Genomic DNA, 17,729 nt, shown 5'->3' with positions numbered 1-17,729 from the left:
CTTTTTCTCCCCCTCATATTTACCTCTAAAAGCTGCAGAACCTGCTAATTTTGCACAGGTCAGGTTTGCATATTTCTTTTTCCAGAGTGGTTCATGCTGCAACCAAGAAGTTGTTACAAGGAGTTATACCTGCCAAACAGCATATTTTCCTCCTTTAGTCTTATTTTGGAAAATAAAGAAATAAATGTGACTGAAAAAATATCAGCCTAAGACAGATGAACAGCCTGAAAAATTTCAGCACAAACATGTGATGTTTGGCAAAGTTAGAAGCAAATGGGAAAAGGATCTTACACTGGCAGAAATGAGACAAGTTTCATAACAGGGACTGCTATCATGCCTGCTTATAAACAGACAGGTTTTCCATAAAGCTTATAATGAATGATGCCAAGATGCAAGTATGAATTATTCAGAATTACTTTGTTTTTCATACATAAATGTACTTATTAAAAATTGATCCTATAGATATTTCTTTTGCCCTTCAAATTTCTTGCAACTATATACCACAATCAATCAAAACAAAAAAATATCCTTGGTTTCAATAATTATGGTGTCTGATACTGTTCCATGTACTTTGCCATCTCACACAGCCTTTCTACCAGAGTTTCCCTGTGTAGGAAACTGACCTAGTACACGGATAGTCACCACAGATATACAAGTGTCTGTGCTTTCCATCTCTGGCCATTCCCTTTAAGCCCTGATGTTCCCAGCTTTGTGACACAGCATTCAGACAGAAGTTCCCCAGTTTTATCAGGCAAAGAACTGATTTCATGGCTATACAGCCAGGAAATATCTGACTAATATTTCTGTTTTATTCCATGTCACCATTGTGCAATTCTTTGGGTCTGTGAGGGTGCCCTGCATGTTATGGAAGTGTCTTTTCCCTGAACCAAAATGCAAGTGTCAGGAAGTAGGAAAGCACATCACAGAGCTCGTCACAGCTCTGATAATCCTGAAGAGAGGCACCTGCAGAGCTCCACCAGTAGCAGCCTGGAAGCTCAGCTGGTCTACATGCAACCAAAAGCATTTGTCTCCACAGCTGCCAGCTTGACCCTAGGAGATGGAGCTGTGTAGTAGGACCAGATCAGACTGGCAGATATCACTAATATCCTCTTATTGGTATTTCCAGAGAGCAGATGGGAAAGCCAGAAAGAATTAACCTCTTGGTTGCCTGTCCAGAGATCAATCAATGCATTTTAGACCCCCCCAAAAAACACAAGACATTGCTTCCAGTGGCAATTCTGGAACTGGTCTGCATAGAAATGGTAGATATCACTATTCCTTCTTTCATGAGGACCAAATCCTCCCTGTACATAATAAGCAGGTAGCTAATTTCATTATGTGGGGCGAATGAGAGTGTGTGTTTTACTTTGATTTTTTTCCCCACATTCCCACTCCAATGCTGAATCCCTGCCAGAGATATTTCAGTACCACTCATATTGCATAGATCTCAAAAGTGCAGACAGAAAATTACCATCTTAAACCAATCTTCACAGCTTCTGAAACATTAAATATAGATGGCATTATTGAAGCCAGCTAAATTACTCAGGCTGTGTACAATGCAGTGCCAGTGTGGCCAAGAATGCTAACAACTGAGCAGCACACAGTGCCTTGGAATATATGAGAAGTCCTAAAGGGAAAGTAATGGATTGCTGTTGTGTAGCATTGTGCAGCCGTGAAATACTCCTTCTCTTTCCTTTCCTCCTCCTTGCCCACAGTTCTTCATTGCTCTCCAAAAGGCAGTGTGGATTTGAATAAAAAATATGGACATACCTAGAAGTGCGGTCGCATCCCAAGCCTAGATGGACAAACAAGGATCCCATAAGGAAAGCCTGATTTCCAGCATGAAACCAACAACTTTGCATGCAAAGAAAAGGGAGGCAGATCAGAAGCGATCACAGGGCCTGAGGCTGTACTTAGGATGCTGTAAGGCTGACAGAATAATGAAAAAGGAAAACCAACATTTGCCACAAGTTTAGCAGTTATACTGCTGAATGGTCCTGCCCCTGCTATTTTGTTTATGATTTTCTCTACAGCTGCTTGAAATGAAGTATGAAAAAGTTACAAAGATCTTAAAGAAAGGGCAGTAAGGAGGAGCAGACAAAAGAACACCTCTGGGGTGGGAGTGCTGATGCTGATCACAGATTGTGCAGGCAGTTTCAGCAAACCCAGCCTGTTCAGACACAGGAAGGAGGCACAGACTCTCCCATTTATGGAGTAGCTGCAGAATGCCCAGAAATTATCTCTGTTAAAGCTCTCTGAAATCAGTGTATCAGTCAAACAGGGATGCTCTTACACAGCTTAACTGAGCCAACTCAGTTGAATGGTCATCTTCAACACCCAGTGAACTCAGGCAAACTGGATTCTCCTGCCCATATAATGTGTAGGAGAAACATATTTGTATTACTCTCCACTTATTATCTATAGGAAATATAAAAGAGAAAGAAAAGAACAAGAAAAATAGATTCATTAGGTGCCTAAAAAGAAGGTGGAACTTATGTGTCTCAGATAGGCAGGCTGTATCCCAATCAATGCTATTTTTTGCAGTCCAAAAGAAACCAAGGCATACATGTAAAACAGTAACCCTGGGAAGCAGAACTCACTTGTGCAAAAGTGAAATACTTTCCCCAAAACTACACAAGAATCAGAGTCTGAAAAGTATGAAACCACAGGCATTCAAACGATTGCAGAGTTCACCTAAACATTAAAGCACTCACTTATGATAGCAATTTCTGACGTTTTATTATAGTTTTTCTTTTTTCCCAAGTAGCACCTTGTTCCATCTTTTCTAACTTAATCTTATATAAAGAAAAAGAAATGAAGAGTTTGCCAAATGTAAAATGACAAAAATTGCAAGGAAATGAATGTTTTGAAATTCTTAGAAGCTGTTCACAAATACAGAGGGGAAGGATGGTAAATGTTTCCTTTCATAATCTTCCTTAGGTAGGAGGAAAAGAAAAAATGAATTAAAATGAAATCAACCATTTGCAAAATAAAAATACAAATCCCTATCCCAGTACTCCTATGGACTGTCTAGAAGAGTGTCTTTCTCTTTTTGCAAGACAGACAAGATTTCATATCACAAATGGCCAGCACATGGCAGGCTTGAATAATGAGAAAGTGACTTCCCAGCTGAGCAAATATGCATTAGTAACAAGACGCTGATGAGGCCTGACAAATCACCAAGGAAACGGGAGAATGTGAAAGACAAGTCAAAGAAGCTTTAGAGATGAGCCCTCAAGGAAGTTAGCCATGTTGCAGCAAGGCATTATTAAAATAAAGACTATGGCTGTGGGTTTGGGTTTTTTAAGAGATTAAAAAGAAACACAGCGTAATAGTGCAATGTTTCTCATCCCTGCCAGCTCTCAGCGACCAGCTGTGTCCCTGGCTGTATGGATGACATTATTTGATGGGCATTCACCTGCACAGTGAGTTTTCCTGGCTCTCTGGCCAGAGGCAAAGACCATGCTGAACATGTTTACTCTGCAGGTTAACCACCTCAGAGGGGGCAGAGGAGCTGGACACATACCTGGTGGGGGAATGCGTGTGGTGGCACTAAAGAACAAATCTGTCCAGCTGCTTCCTTAGGGATGTATTTGCCATGCTTCCCTTCCCCTGCTATTAGACAGACTCCAGAGGTCCTACAGCTCTACAGTGCTCAGAGTAGTTGCCTGCAGGCATGTATTCTAAGAAATAAACCAAAATAGAAAACAGACACATGGACACAGACACACTGAAACTACCTAGAGGGAGGTTACAGAGCAGGTGGAGTCAGGCTTTTCTTGAGTAAGGGTTAAGGACAAATAGACATCAAGAAACATTTTTATTACACAGCAGGAAAATATTCCACAGTGAAGGTGGCCAAGCTCTTGAGCAAGGGCTTAAAGAAGCTGAACTGTACTGAGACCATAGCTGGGCAAGGTCCTGAACAAAACTGAGATGACTCCAGAGATGCCCCTGTTTTGAGAAGAGGTGTACCTGACCTTCAGATGTACCTTCTGATTTCAGTTTTTATAGGATTCTAGAGAATAGCTGATAGATAGGAGAGAATTAGCTCTCAATTTCTTTTTTTTTCTGTGAGACTTAGCCATTCAGCCACACCAGCTACAAGAGGCATTGTTAAGGGCTGGGCAGCAGAGGAAAGGAGAACATGGGTGATGCAATGAACAGTTTAAGAGACAGTCTACAGCTTTCCTTGCTGAGTAATTTTCAAGCATACCTCTTACTCATCAGGACAGACAAGTTGTCTTCAGTCAGCTATGGACTTTTGCAGCAAATGAAGAAAAGACCAAGTCCTTGGGAATCTTACAGAATGAATCCTTCGTCTCAGAATTTAAATATACTAATAAGACAGCTCTATAGCATCAGGGATCCCTCTCTGGGATCTGGGTTTCACAGTCCTTTATTTTGGTGGTGGCCTGTGAAGGGGAGAAGCCTGACAAAAGTCCACTGTACCTCATCAATAAAGCTCCCTCCTTTCTTTGCTAAATGAGGTGATTGGGATATCACATAGCCTTTGACTTTACTGACAGCAGGTGAGTAGATCCTGATCCTGATCAAAGAAAGTGGGCTGATCCCAAATGAGCGTATGTTCCCCCTGCCCTCATATCTGTCCTACAAGGCAAGAAGTTGTCACCTTGCATGATGCACAAAGGAAGACATGATCATCTAGTCATAACAACATCATCTTCTCCAGCCTTTCACCTGTACTGTCCATTGTGGATAACTCCTCACCACTTAATGGTACTTGAGCAGTGTGATCCCATCTCTTCTTTCATGGGACTGAAAATGAGCATGATAGAGCATGCCTTTTCTCAACAAACCAAAACAGATATTTTAAATTTTGATTTCCTATTCAAGAAAAAATATTTATTTTGATGGGGAATAAAAATTTAATTAGAAGAACAATATTATGCAAGAGAATCAATTTACCCAGTGTAATTTCCACTGAAACACAATTCCTAGTAATGGAAACAGAGTTCTTAGCACTGATAGCATCAAACACAATTGGAAATTCTAATCAGCAAGCCAATGCTAGTATTTAGGATCTTTTTAAAAATTCATGTAAGATCACTGGACTGTAAAACTTATAAGATTTGTCCTTTACCACCACTAGACTACACAACCATGCTAATGAGGACATTAGTTGATTTATTTCATATTGTAAATAAAATGTGTGCACCCAATTATTTCTCTATGAAGGGTTTATTTTTGCTGCCAATCTTAGTCTAGCTTTACCGGCACTAGCAGGAAAAGATGCTACTCTCCTCCATCTTACCACCAGAACAGCTGTTGAGGATATGGTGCCTAAAGTATCTGTGGGCCCTTATTTACATTCCCCTAATATTATTGAAGTGGTGGTTGCAGAATTGGGAAATCAAACACTACTCTCAATAAAGAAAGGTTGTTAAACAGAGAAGAGAAGCCATTTGGCTTGTCTGAGATCTGGTAAATAAATAGCACTTAATTGCCAGCTGCTTCTTTTTTTTTTTTTTTTTAATATAATCAAAAGAGTGTTTTCTGGAAGTTTAAGCATGGATTGGACTGTGCAGAGCCCTGAAAAGCACAAGTGAACTAAGACAACACTTATGGGAACATTTCTTTCTCTCCTGGGAGATCATATATTTCTTAACCAGTTTTCAAAGATCAGCCACTGGGTGAGAGAAGGAACAGGCATGGAAGTGAACATCTGGATGTTGGGTCCAGTCCCTCCCACTTAACTTGTATCCATTCCCTTTAAGGTCATCAGCACTGCCATAACTCCAGTGCCACTTTTACAGGAAAAAAAAAAAAAAATCTAACTGGAATTCATACTGTAAGAGTAGCAATTAAAAACATTTCAAACATAATTACTACGGTCTGTTTATTTACCAGGTAAAGTGCAAATAAAAGGGTTTTTTAAAAATCTCTTATATTTATTCTTCTTTAATGCTGCTTTGGAGAAGAATCAGTTTATAGTTGTGCATAAGTACATTGGTTGGGTTGTACGCTGAATAGATGTTTGGTGAGTAAGAGGTAGGTGGAACAAAAAAAGGCTACAAATCTCCTCTGCACTTAGGCTATATTAATAAATATAGCCATAACATGCTCCATCTATTCAACAATGATCTTAATTTCAGTACTAAACTGCTACTAGAACCTGCATATTTAAAGGTATATCATTGTTATAATGGCCATGGAACTTACACAGCACCAGATTCAGCAATTTTCAGCCACCAGCATCTGTGTCTGTGGCTTCTGACATTTCAGAACATTTGTATGTGACAGAAAGGAATGGCTGTGACAGTTAACAACATGTGTGAATAATCTGAGACCTACAGACCTCAATGCCAGCTGAGGCTTATTGGAACTTAATAGGTGGTGGATTGGTTAAAAGATTGATGAGGAAAAAAAGCCTCATAATGCCCTGCCCTACTGTCTGTTGCAACCTCCTGCACCTCTTTTTGTCCCTGCTCCCACTGAAAGAGTGTGGACCATAGGAATATTCAGTTCTAGTACTTGTATGAGAAAAAGCTATGAAAAAAAAGGGAAGGAAAAACCTGAGAAGTGCCATCTTTATTTGTAGAAAAAACTGCAAGCTCCATCTGAAAATGGATTGGCTCTGCTCTAATGGCTGGGGATGGTAGAAATCCAATTAATTTCAAAGGCAGCACAGTGAGGTCAACACTAGTTAACTATGGATTTTCTACTCAGAAGAGTTACTATATTTTACAGGTACATGGTCTTGCTGAAAAAGCTGATAGATGCCTCTTGTGACACCTCAATTAGATAAAAGGGTTGTAATCTGTCTCCCAGTGATGGTACTGTGGAAAATGTGTGCTCCCCACAGTCTGCATCACCAAAGATGTACCCTGACCACCCTCCTTTGAGGGAGCAATGAGTGTAAAAAGGGAGCTGCAATGCACTCCAACAGCAACTTCTACCCTCCCAACCACAAAAGTGAGACAGACAAAACAGTCCTACCCTGCATGAACACTGAAATCTTGAAATTAGGTGTAGGGCTGAATATTAGGAAAATTTCTCCAGCAAAAGGGTTGTCAGGCTTTGAACAGGCTGTCCAGGGAAGTGGTGGAGTCACCATCCCTGGAGGTATGTAAAAGATGCGTAGATGATATGCTTAGGGACATGGGCTTAGTGGTGGATTGGGCAATACTGGGTTAATTGTTGGATTTGATGATCTTAAAGGTCCTTTATCACCTAAATGATTCTGTGATTTTATGATTGCTAGTCATCTGGCATTTATCAGAGCTCTTTAAAAAGGTGTATCAGTCTCAGATGCACGTGCTATTTATTTTACACGTTAAATCGTTAGTAAACTGCAAAAGAAAGTCCTCAGTAGGTAGGAAATGTCAGGAGCAATGTGGCCTTTGCAGAAAGACCTTGAGCTGCATATTGAAAAGCAAGGACAGGAAGGTATTGAACAGGTGATGATTAACTGTGTACTCTCTGCCTGCGGCACCAAATGGGGAAGGGTCTCTGAGGTATACAAAGCAAAATGCACAGGCAGAGTTTCTGGCAGCTCCTGACTTCTGAGTGTTCAGGCTCATAATCTGCATTGCAATTCACATTAAATTGGTATTATCCGGGGAGAAAAAGAAGAGAAGACAAAAGTGGACTCTTATCACACTGCATCAGAGTGACACCTGTGTGGGTCATCAGCAAGGCCAGATTATGTTCAGTCTCCTGCTGAGACATGCTGAGCTGAGTTGGTGGCACTCACAGCAGGGTGTCAGCCTTTATGCCAGCCCTGCACCCACCACACATGACTGTTCCCTTTGTTCTGGCTTTCCAGCTTGAGCACTAATTTTAAGAGAGGCACAGCGGCGCATCCCCTGCTGCTGCAATAACCCTGTGGCTCAGCTTTAACGCACCTCTGCCAGCGAAGGGGAGCCTGTGCTGTCACTGTGTGTTAGGAGTATGATCCCAAGCCCAACCAGTGATTCAGACCCCTTAGGGGATGGGGGCAATGAGGTGCCTCTTAAATATTTGTCTCAGACCCACCCCAGCATGTGCAATAGCAGAACTGCAGGCAATTGTATACATTTCCTGGACGTAACATAGATGGGAGGACGGTTTAAATGGGGATTTGTGGATGACACCATTGCCTGCAGGAGCTAAATTCAGCCCATCATGCTTGGGGAGTTATGAGAGGAAAGAACATTGTACTACATTTACATGATGCAGTGAAGCACCATGCAAAATTACCAGCCTATTGGCAAATGTATCAGTTCAGGAATCAGCACAGCTACACAAGTGTTGCATCCTGGATTTGGGCTCAGATTAGGGGTTCTGATCTGTGTTAACTAGCCGAGTTCTGTGTACCCCCATGCACCCCCCGTGTTTCCCCCACCATGGTGGTCCGCTCCGGGTCTCTTACTATTGGAGCTAGCCCACGCCAGTCCTGTAACCACTCCCCTGCCCACTCCTGAGAATTCAGTGTCTGTCACCCCGTTCCTGCGACTCCATTCGCCCCGGAGCCCTGTGTCTGCCCCTGCCGTGTTCCCGTTGGTCGCTGTGGTCGATGTCATCGCCACGGCACCTGCCCTCATTGGGCGGGAGGGCCCTCGCCCTCCCTGTCCCATCTCCATATCATCCCACACCTCCCCGGCCCCATCGCCATTTCCCCCACACGGGCGCTGGAAGCACAGGTCGTGACCTCTCACTGCAGCTCTCCATGGCCATTAAAACCTTCCCGCTTCCCTCATGGGTGATTTGGACATTCCTTCGCTCTCTACCGACGTCCCTCACCTGGGCGACAGAACCCGGCAAGCCCTGACCGGCGCGCCACGGCAGCGGTACGTGGGAGCAAGCAGCGAACCCGAGCTCCGGACGGAGGCGGTGCCGAAAGGCGCCGGAGCTGCCCGGAGCCGGGAGAAACAACGGAGCCGCACACAAGCATGGCCCCATACCTTGGCCAGTTAAGCCTAACAAAAAAGGTAGAGCTAACTTGTTAAATTAGAGTCATGCTAAAGGACATGTGCTCTGTAGACTCAGGACTAACTTGAGGCTTAAAACATTGCACTGATTGCTGTGCTGTGGAAGTGGTTCATGAACAATCCTGGATGGCCAGTAAAAATCTAAATTTTATTTGAACGCATGCTAATGAGTGTCATCTCCTATGTGGAAAACTGACATTTTTTTCAAAGGCTTGCTAACACTATCAGTTTCAGACAGATTGTATAAAGGATCTGGAAATGACATCATTAATTCAATAGAGACTCGTTGTCAAATTATGAGCCTTTGTTTCAAAGCATAAAGGTGGCAAGTGCATTTCTTCAAGAATTATATTTGATGGACAATATGCAATAAAAGTGTATTTTACACGCTTTGTTCTTGGAATGGCTGAAAGATTTTGTTGAGGATTTTTTTCAAAAGAATTCTGCTTGCTATTCCACATATAATATGCTAAAACTAAATGGTTAAAATTTGGAGAAATTATATACTGACTGAAAATTGAGGCTTATAATTTCAACCATTAAGCAACACTACTAGGTGGTATTTTCTGCACTATCTATAGTCATGTATCTGATGAAACATTTCAGACAGAGAGGCAAGATTTAAAAAATTCTTACAGCTGTGCTGTGAAGTGTTGCAAAAATAGTTACAACTAAAACATCCTTTCTTGTGATCACAGACTTTTTTTAGAGTATACCAAACACTGCTGGAAAAAGAACCATTCAAAAAGTGATCTTCTTGGTATGTGTGTTCTCATATAGAAATAAATTGAAGGCAATACCACTTATGCAGCAGTGACAAGTTAATTCAATTTCCATCTCAAAATCAGGTAAAGTGTATCACATTTGTTACCATGGATACAATACATTATTTCCATTTGTTTGAGATCTCACAGTGGGTATGAAATTAAACTGTGACACAGTTTTATGGAGGAAGTTGACTAAAACCCCATAAGTTCAATGTCATTAGTCCAAAGGATTTTCTTTTTTCAGACACAGCAAATTAGGAGGTTGCTACTACTGCCCATAAGGTACAGTTCATAAGCAAACATCTGTGTGATTTTCCTGATGCTACTTTAGATTAGTGAGAGTGATGGAAGAGAAAATAAACATTCTTTTCATCAGTCCTGCAAACACAGGGAAGAAACCCGAAAAACATCCAGATGGTAGAAGTACATTAAAAATACATCGGTGTTGTGTTATTTGCTATTGTTTGGCACCAAATATGTTTACAAAAAAAGTCTTGATTCTGAAAATGCATCCAATTTTTCTCAGATAAATCTGCTTTTCAGGCTGCAGCTCAAATCACTTGTTCTCTAGTTTTCAGAGTTAGAAGAAGTGTATGAAAGAGTAGGGGAGAATGAGGGGAAAAGAAGAAGGAGAAATATGTTTTTCAAATGCTGACATATATGAAGGGTTCAGGAATTCAGTGGCATTCAGTTTACCTTGTCTGAAATTAATTTTAATATATACAAAAGGATAAAAGGGAATACAGGTCTTCTTGTTAAATTATTTATACTCAAGTCCTGGATATATATTTAATATTTCATAGTGAGACTGATTTCCATAGACGCTGAGCACCTGCTACACTGACGAATTTCAGCTAAGGTCGTCATCTCGCAACATTTACAAAACCAAGCTGAGATAAAACTGAGTCTACCTAAATCAAAGGTTTATTTGTACATATTCATGCATTAACTTTATGAAAATCACAAAGGTTATGGGATGTCATGACTGTGGCTAATTACTGAAATCCAAAACCACCATCCAGCTGCTTAACTGACTGATAATTTCCCACCAAATATTCTGAACTTCACCTCCCGTGCTTCTGTGTTGCTGCTCTCCTCAGCATATTGTCAGACTGGATTATCTGCAGTGTCTTCTTCAGCTCCTTGGGCCATCTCTAATTATATCCCATTGGGAGCAAGTAGGTCTGACCCCGAGATGGCAAACTAGAAAAATTGAGAACCTCACAGCAAAACTGTCATGAACACAGAAACACTCAGAGGAATAGGGACTGCAGTGTCCGTGGCCAGCTGAACAGAGAGATAAGTCAGTAACTCTGTGCTATTGATTTGCATTATTAACATTTGCTTGAAGTTCAATAAAAATCTATTCATATTCTACAGACTTGATTATACTTCATCCAGACCCCAGACAGAAAATGATAATAATGCCAAATGGGTGCTAGGACTCCAGAATTTTTATTTAGTAGTATTTTATGCCTCATTTTCACTAATTTTAATGGAGAATTAGCACCAGGATTAAATACAGCACAATCTTTACATATGGTGTTAAATTTATTAAAACCAGTGATATTTAAGTATCCATTTATATAAGGATAAGATCATGAACAGACCTCAATCTTGCCTGAAGTATACAGAAACCTTAAGTATTTCTGAGTAATGAATTAATTCTGAAGTCTGGGAAAGATTTCTTTCCTGAATTATCGATTACTTATTTTCAACTTTTAAAGTATTTTGGTCAGAATTATTCCACCATACAATAAATCACCCTGATTTTTAAAAATCTGCAGGCTTAAAGGGGCTTGTGTTCATATCAATATGTGTGTATGGTTGCCCTGTGCTCTGTTATTGGGTGTTAGCTGGGGTTTGCAGACTTGCTGGATTCGATGGGCACCAGGACAGCCATGCCATTCCCAGCCCAACAAGGCAGCTCATATGTAAATCAGTATCTCCTGGGTTTTGCCATACAAAAGCAGCTTAGTACAGTCTGGAATTGGGTATAACTTGTCCCCTTCTGGAATCTAATAACTGGGGGTGACAGAGGAGTGTGTGTGACGCTAGAGATGAAGGAAGCAAAATTAACCTCTGCAGTGCCAGGCTGAGAAGCTCCACTCCAGCTGGGAGCACAGCCCAGCGCTGTGGTGAGCCACTGCCCTTGTGTTCTGTCACATACCAGCTGAACACAAGTGCCTGGGCAGGGAAGATGCTGCACACATGCACGCTGGGTGAGGGCTGCTCGTGTGTCAGTGGACATGTCAGACAACGCAGTGGGAGCAGTCTGGATGTGCTTGCCAAGACTCACCCAGCACAGTGTCAGGAGCACACTAACAAATAAGGGATAATAATTATGATAAACTGACACCCCTTTGCCCTGCAGGGACACAGTGCAGTTTCTCGTTGACTGGTGTCAGAAAAAAAGCTTTTTTTGCTGCACTAAACCACTTAAAAACTGTCTGAATGAAAAGGTTACATCCATGGGTCAGCATAAATGATAATAGCTCAGGAAATAGCACTGATGCTGCTAACAATTTGCAAGTTAAGGAGGGTAGTCTGGACAAGCTGATGTCTCAGTCATTCTCAAACAATAGCAGAAAAAAAGATGTAGATGAATGCAAATGAAAACACCACAGAACATTGATTATGATACATTAGACAATTAAAAAAAAAAAATTCTGTGCAATACCAGGGCCAGTTGGATTAATGAGAAGAGGGACAGAGCAATTTGCTCATAACTAGCAAATGCATAAAGAGTTTTCTTGAATGATCAATGGGTTTGCAGTTTATGAATTCCTAAAATGACTATGCCTAAATATGTCCCCAAAACCTCCTCCCTTTTCCCCCTTCTAAGTCCCTGTGATTTTTTGAAATGAAATCAGAACCTTAATGAATAGTCTTGAAGATCCCCATGGTACCACTTTCCTAAAATAGAAAACCTGTTCTTTTCCTCCTTAGCAATACCTGCTGCATGCCTTGCATTGTCTGCTGTAGGAACTGCAGCTGCTGGTCCTTTGTAAGGCTTTCTTCTGTTCGAAAGAGCTGTCCTTTCTCCTGCTTCAGGAGCTCCACTTCATTCCTATAAGCATCCAGCTGCCATCGGAGACTGTCGTTCTCTTCCTTCAGCGCATATGCTTGGGCGGCTAGAGCTAAGAGAAAATGAAAATGTGAAAAAATCAGTAAAATGGATTGTTTCTTTTCAAATAATACAGAGGACATTGTCTGGAGAGATGACAATACAGCTGAATGCCAGTGAGATACTTCAGAGCTGAGACAAGACCCAGCAGAGCTGAAAATGATTAGGTTCTGGCAAGGATTGTTGCTGGGAGGTTATTTCCTGGGATGGAAGAAGCCATAAAGTGACCTTGGATAATTCAAATGCTACTTGCAATCTGGCTGCTAAATTTAGCCTTATATTTTAGGAAGAAACTGGCATGCACTCCAAGGACAAGGCACTCACCAACTTTACAATGTTTTCCCAGTGATGTTATAGGAACTGATACAGCCATTTAGTATTTATACTTGCACAGTGGCCAGATGTTCCAATCAAGTCTGCGCTAAGGAGTTTTCCCAAAGTAGAGTTGCTGGATTTAGTCCCATGAGAGAGGAAACACAGAAATTTCTCTCCAGCCTTGCTATGAACTACTTCACAGCAACAGTTATGAGGAACCATTTAGACAGAAAAATGATGTAATAGAAAAAAATTATATAAAATGCAAATGCTGAAAAAAGTGTTGGCACTACAAGAACATTACTACATTAAAGGCATTGAAAGACACTTAAGTCATTTCCTTAGGAAGCTCCATTTGGCCCCTTTTCAATTTAGAATGGCATTTTTATTATCATAACTGATAGCAGGTGTTTGTGAAGAAATCGATTAGTATGCAGGGATGGAAATTACATTTGCCAAATGACTTGCACAGTTTGCAATATAAGCTAAAATTTGTGTAGCAAAAGGCAGAAGGCTATAAAGCATGTAGTAGGAACATTATTTAAATAAATTATCTGAACGTAAATACATAGAGGGAAAGGTGGCATTCATTAATTAGGGATGTGGCTATCATCCTATAGAAGAACCCACTCCTAGTAGTATTTATATTTGGCAGGAGCAGTGGTCATTTGGCATAGCAAACTGCCATACCATGCTATTTTCTTTCTTGGAACCTGGTGACACAACAACATTACAGAGCAGCTGTAATTAAAAAACAACAATCTACTATGGCCGGTTCTATCAACGTTTGGTAACTAAACCACATAACTGATTTACATTCCAGATTAAATGATTTCAGGCTTGGTATCACAGAATTCTTTTTTGCCCACCTACAACAGCAGTATGGTTAAATTCCAAATTATATGAAATTCCATATTAACTCCATTTAATACTAGGCACCTCTTGACTAGACCTTCCACAGATATAGAGTCCCCTGTTACCCATGATAACATGATTCAGCACATTTGTGAAATTATACCAGCAATTAGGTAGAATGTCACAATATTTCATTAGCAATAAAAATGGTTTATTTTTGGTAGGACAAATCTACCTTCATTTCAGATATTTGTTACTAATTTTAAACTAGTGCAAATGCATTATTCAAAATAAAGTATACAGTCAGATACTATTCAAATACACAGATTGGTTACTGTGCTTAATTTGGATATTTTACAAAATCTCTGCAAGATTTAGCAAGAGTTACAGTATTGTTACATCAAATTAAATTGTTCTGAAAAGCATGTAATCATCCTTCCATGACAAAATTTATCCTCAAGAAATTGCACTGATGAGTCCAATGGGCAAATAAAAGGATGAAGTACTTTTTTTAGTTTCTATTTTTGTAAGAGCCAAAAAGCTATAATAAAAGAAAGGATTAAAAAATAAACATAAGAGGCCAAGAAAACAGAAACTTCAGTCCAAAAAAAATCTCAAGTCAAAATTAAATAGTTTATGTTGGAATGGACCTCCAAAGATGATTTAGTACAACTTGTGCAATTGTCTCACCATCCTCTTTCTAAAATATTTCTTCCTTATGTCCAATCTAAACCTCCCCTCTTTCAGTTTATAACTATTTCCCCTACAGACTCTGGTGAAAAGTCTCTCTGTCATTTGTACTCTCTTACTTCTACCAATTAGACTCTCTCAAAATTTATGTCTTTGGTTTTTTTTAATGTAACACTAAATTCTGGCCAGAAACTGCCTACCCTTCAGCTCCCTGAGAACAGGAATAGAGACCATCAGGGATGTACTCAAGTTTCTACAGCAGCTCGGGAGCAGTAGTTCATCTGCTGCTCATCATCTATTCCAGCTCTCAAAAAACTTCTGAGAGCTGCTGTACAAGTGGGGGCATGAGGCCTGTGTATTCCCCCATGGAAATGTGGGTTCTGACCCAGATTGAGCTGAGGTTCAGACTGCCTTATCTTGAAAGGCTGCTTGACTATTTTCTGTGCCTCACTACAGCCTAATTGGAGAACTTCTTCTCCTTTCCGTACTCCTAGGTGAGTTCAGGCTCTTAAGTGGGGCTACAGACAGCAAGAGATGTCTGCTACAGGGTCAGCAAAATAGGAGAGATGAAAAGGGCCACAACATCTTGCAAAAGCAAGTAACCTTTATGTGATGAACCTATTAGAGTTTAAAAAACAACTAATCCCAAGGAAACAAGTCACAAAACATAGGAGCAATGAAGGTAACTGTCCATTTACCCTCTAGGAATGCAATGCAGGTTTTTACTGTTCAAAACCAAAGATGCACCTCTGAATGCTATAATTTCCTTACTTAAAAAATTATATGTAATATTAGAACCTGTATAACAATAATTACATTGCAGTGCTACCAAGAAGTTCTATCTGAGGTTGGTGCCCTGATCTTTTCTGCACACCAGAAGACAAAGGCTGCAATCTATTTTAATACAAAATGAAAACATCCAAAACTACCTAAAATGAGAGAATAAGAATACAGGAGAGATACATTTCTGATAGGCAGGATTCCCTCAGGTGTACAGAGCCTTATCAACATTATTATACACTTGAGTGATCATCCTAACCACTCATAGCAGAGCAAATAACAACAGGGACCAACGCAGAAATATATTCTTAAATAAGGAAGATGCAACACATACAGTAACCATGTAACAGAGTATTAAATGGCCACAAACTTTTAAATTAATTAATTATAGATAAGATTCCATAAATGATATGACATTAACTAATTGTTATATACTTTGCTATTTAATTTAAAGCTGCAAATGGTTAGTTCCTAACATATATGGACAGAATGGTTAACAGAAAAGGAGAATAAGACCAAAGGAAGACATCTGACAGACCTGAGGGTGTCTAGCTCATTCAACATTGGGTAACTGTTTTAAACAAAATCAGACACATTCTTTGTGTTGACCTAACATAACTATAATTTTAAGATATTTATGGTTTAGAGCACCAAGATTAAAATAACTCTGAAGTCATATCAATGTCTCTTTTTATTCCAAGAAAAAAGCATCTATTCTGTTCTAAAAACATCCTATAATTTATTTTAAATTATATTTCATTTACAATCATTATATATAATGATATGTGATTTGTTATATAGGATATGGAGAAAGGCACTTGATTGAATATTAAATTAAAAATAGAGGAGAATTTTGGGGGAAAGAGAATCTTCATTTGAAAGAGTATTTTTTTCAAATTTTGCATAAATTTTTGCTAAGAGTTCATTGACAAAGCTGATAAATGTAGTTTTAGTTGAAAAAAATATTTTGTTCATCTCATTTCAAGCAATTTTACATTTCGTAGTTCAGATACTCATCTACAAAGTCCCTCTCTGAGGCACACTAAAAAAAAATCTTTGGATAAAAGACAGTGAATGCTGAAAACATTTACAGAAGAACTATATACAAGGAATCCGCTTCAAAAGAAAACCGACAACAATCCCAAATAGCTGTCTGTGCTGCAAATAAAAGAAAATATTCCTTCCTAAACAAACACAGCTGGAAAACAGCTCAATATTCTTTTTACAGCAGTTTCACTGAGGGATGCAAAATGATACCTGCCAGCCTCAGAGAAGCAGCTGAAGGAAGATTAGACTTATATACGTGGGGGAAACCTCTGTACTGATATTTCAAAGACTCCAAGAGGTTAGTGTGATTTCTTTGTGCTGAGGCAGAAGTGCTATATTCAATTTGGCAACAGCCTCAGCTGTTGATAGACTCCATTTAGTGGATCCAAACTAGATCCAAATCAAAAAGACACCCTCTTAGTACAAGAAATGACTGGCTGATTAGAAATCCACTGAAATCTAAGGACATATTCATTGATGGATGTCTCAGAAGAAACAAGCAATTTATTTTTCTAGGGCATCTACCTTGGATATTTAGGAGAGTGTCTTCTTTCTGACTAGCACCGATTTGTACTTTTCACTTTCAGCAGGTACTCAGTGACTGCATTTAACCTAATACATATCAGTGCCCACAGGAGCCAAAGATGAATAAGTTCTCACAGGTGATATGGGGTAATTGTCATCTTTTATGACCCATATCATGTCACAGTGGCCAGGAAATAAAGTTAACACCCCACATCTCCAAATGCATTTATTTATTGAGGGCATTAGGAAGAATTCAAAATTTCCTACCATTTCTACACACCTACATTGTGGATTTCTCATTAGATGATGCCCTAAAAACATTACAGTTAATGTTAGTGACAGTCTACTAATTTGCATACTGACGACACACTGAGTTGAAAAGCATAAGCAGTAGGTTATCTCAATTGAGAGCCTGAAGAAATCTGAAAGTAGTATCTGAAAAACAAATGACAAACACTAAAAACAATAACAGAAAACTTGCCTGAAAATTCAGAGCAAAGATTTTCCATACATCCTCCTAGCAGAACTTCTATAGTTTATATTCCCAATAGATTCTTCTATATTTGTACAGAACTAGATCATAAAACTCAGAACTTCTGTGATGTTTGTCCAGACTTTGGTCTAACCAGCAGAATTTTTCGGGTTTTTGAACCATAGCTGATGTATTGATATTGTGAGGCAAATGAAAAC

General features: G+C 39.7%; 1 protein-coding gene across 2 annotated transcripts in view; it reads right to left on the bottom strand.

Annotated features, from left to right (window-relative positions):
• Positions 1–17,729, bottom strand: part of ENOX1 (ecto-NOX disulfide-thiol exchanger 1) — a 359,071-nt gene that overhangs the window by 31,069 nt on the left and 310,273 nt on the right. For both annotated transcript variants that reach the window (XM_053971584.1, XM_053971585.1), the window contains exon 12: positions 12,656–12,840. In XM_053971584.1, the coding sequence (XP_053827559.1) occupies positions 12,656–12,840 (185 nt within the window). The remainder of the gene's footprint in view (positions 1–12,655; positions 12,841–17,729) is intronic.

The sequence above is a fragment of the Vidua macroura genome, chromosome 2 (genome assembly GCF_024509145.1).
Source record: "Vidua macroura isolate BioBank_ID:100142 chromosome 2, ASM2450914v1, whole genome shotgun sequence".
NCBI classification, from domain to species: Eukaryota; Metazoa; Chordata; class Aves; order Passeriformes; family Viduidae; genus Vidua; species Vidua macroura.
The sequence above is the reverse complement of the archived record's forward strand: the minus strand, read 5'-3'. Positions and strand labels throughout refer to the sequence as shown.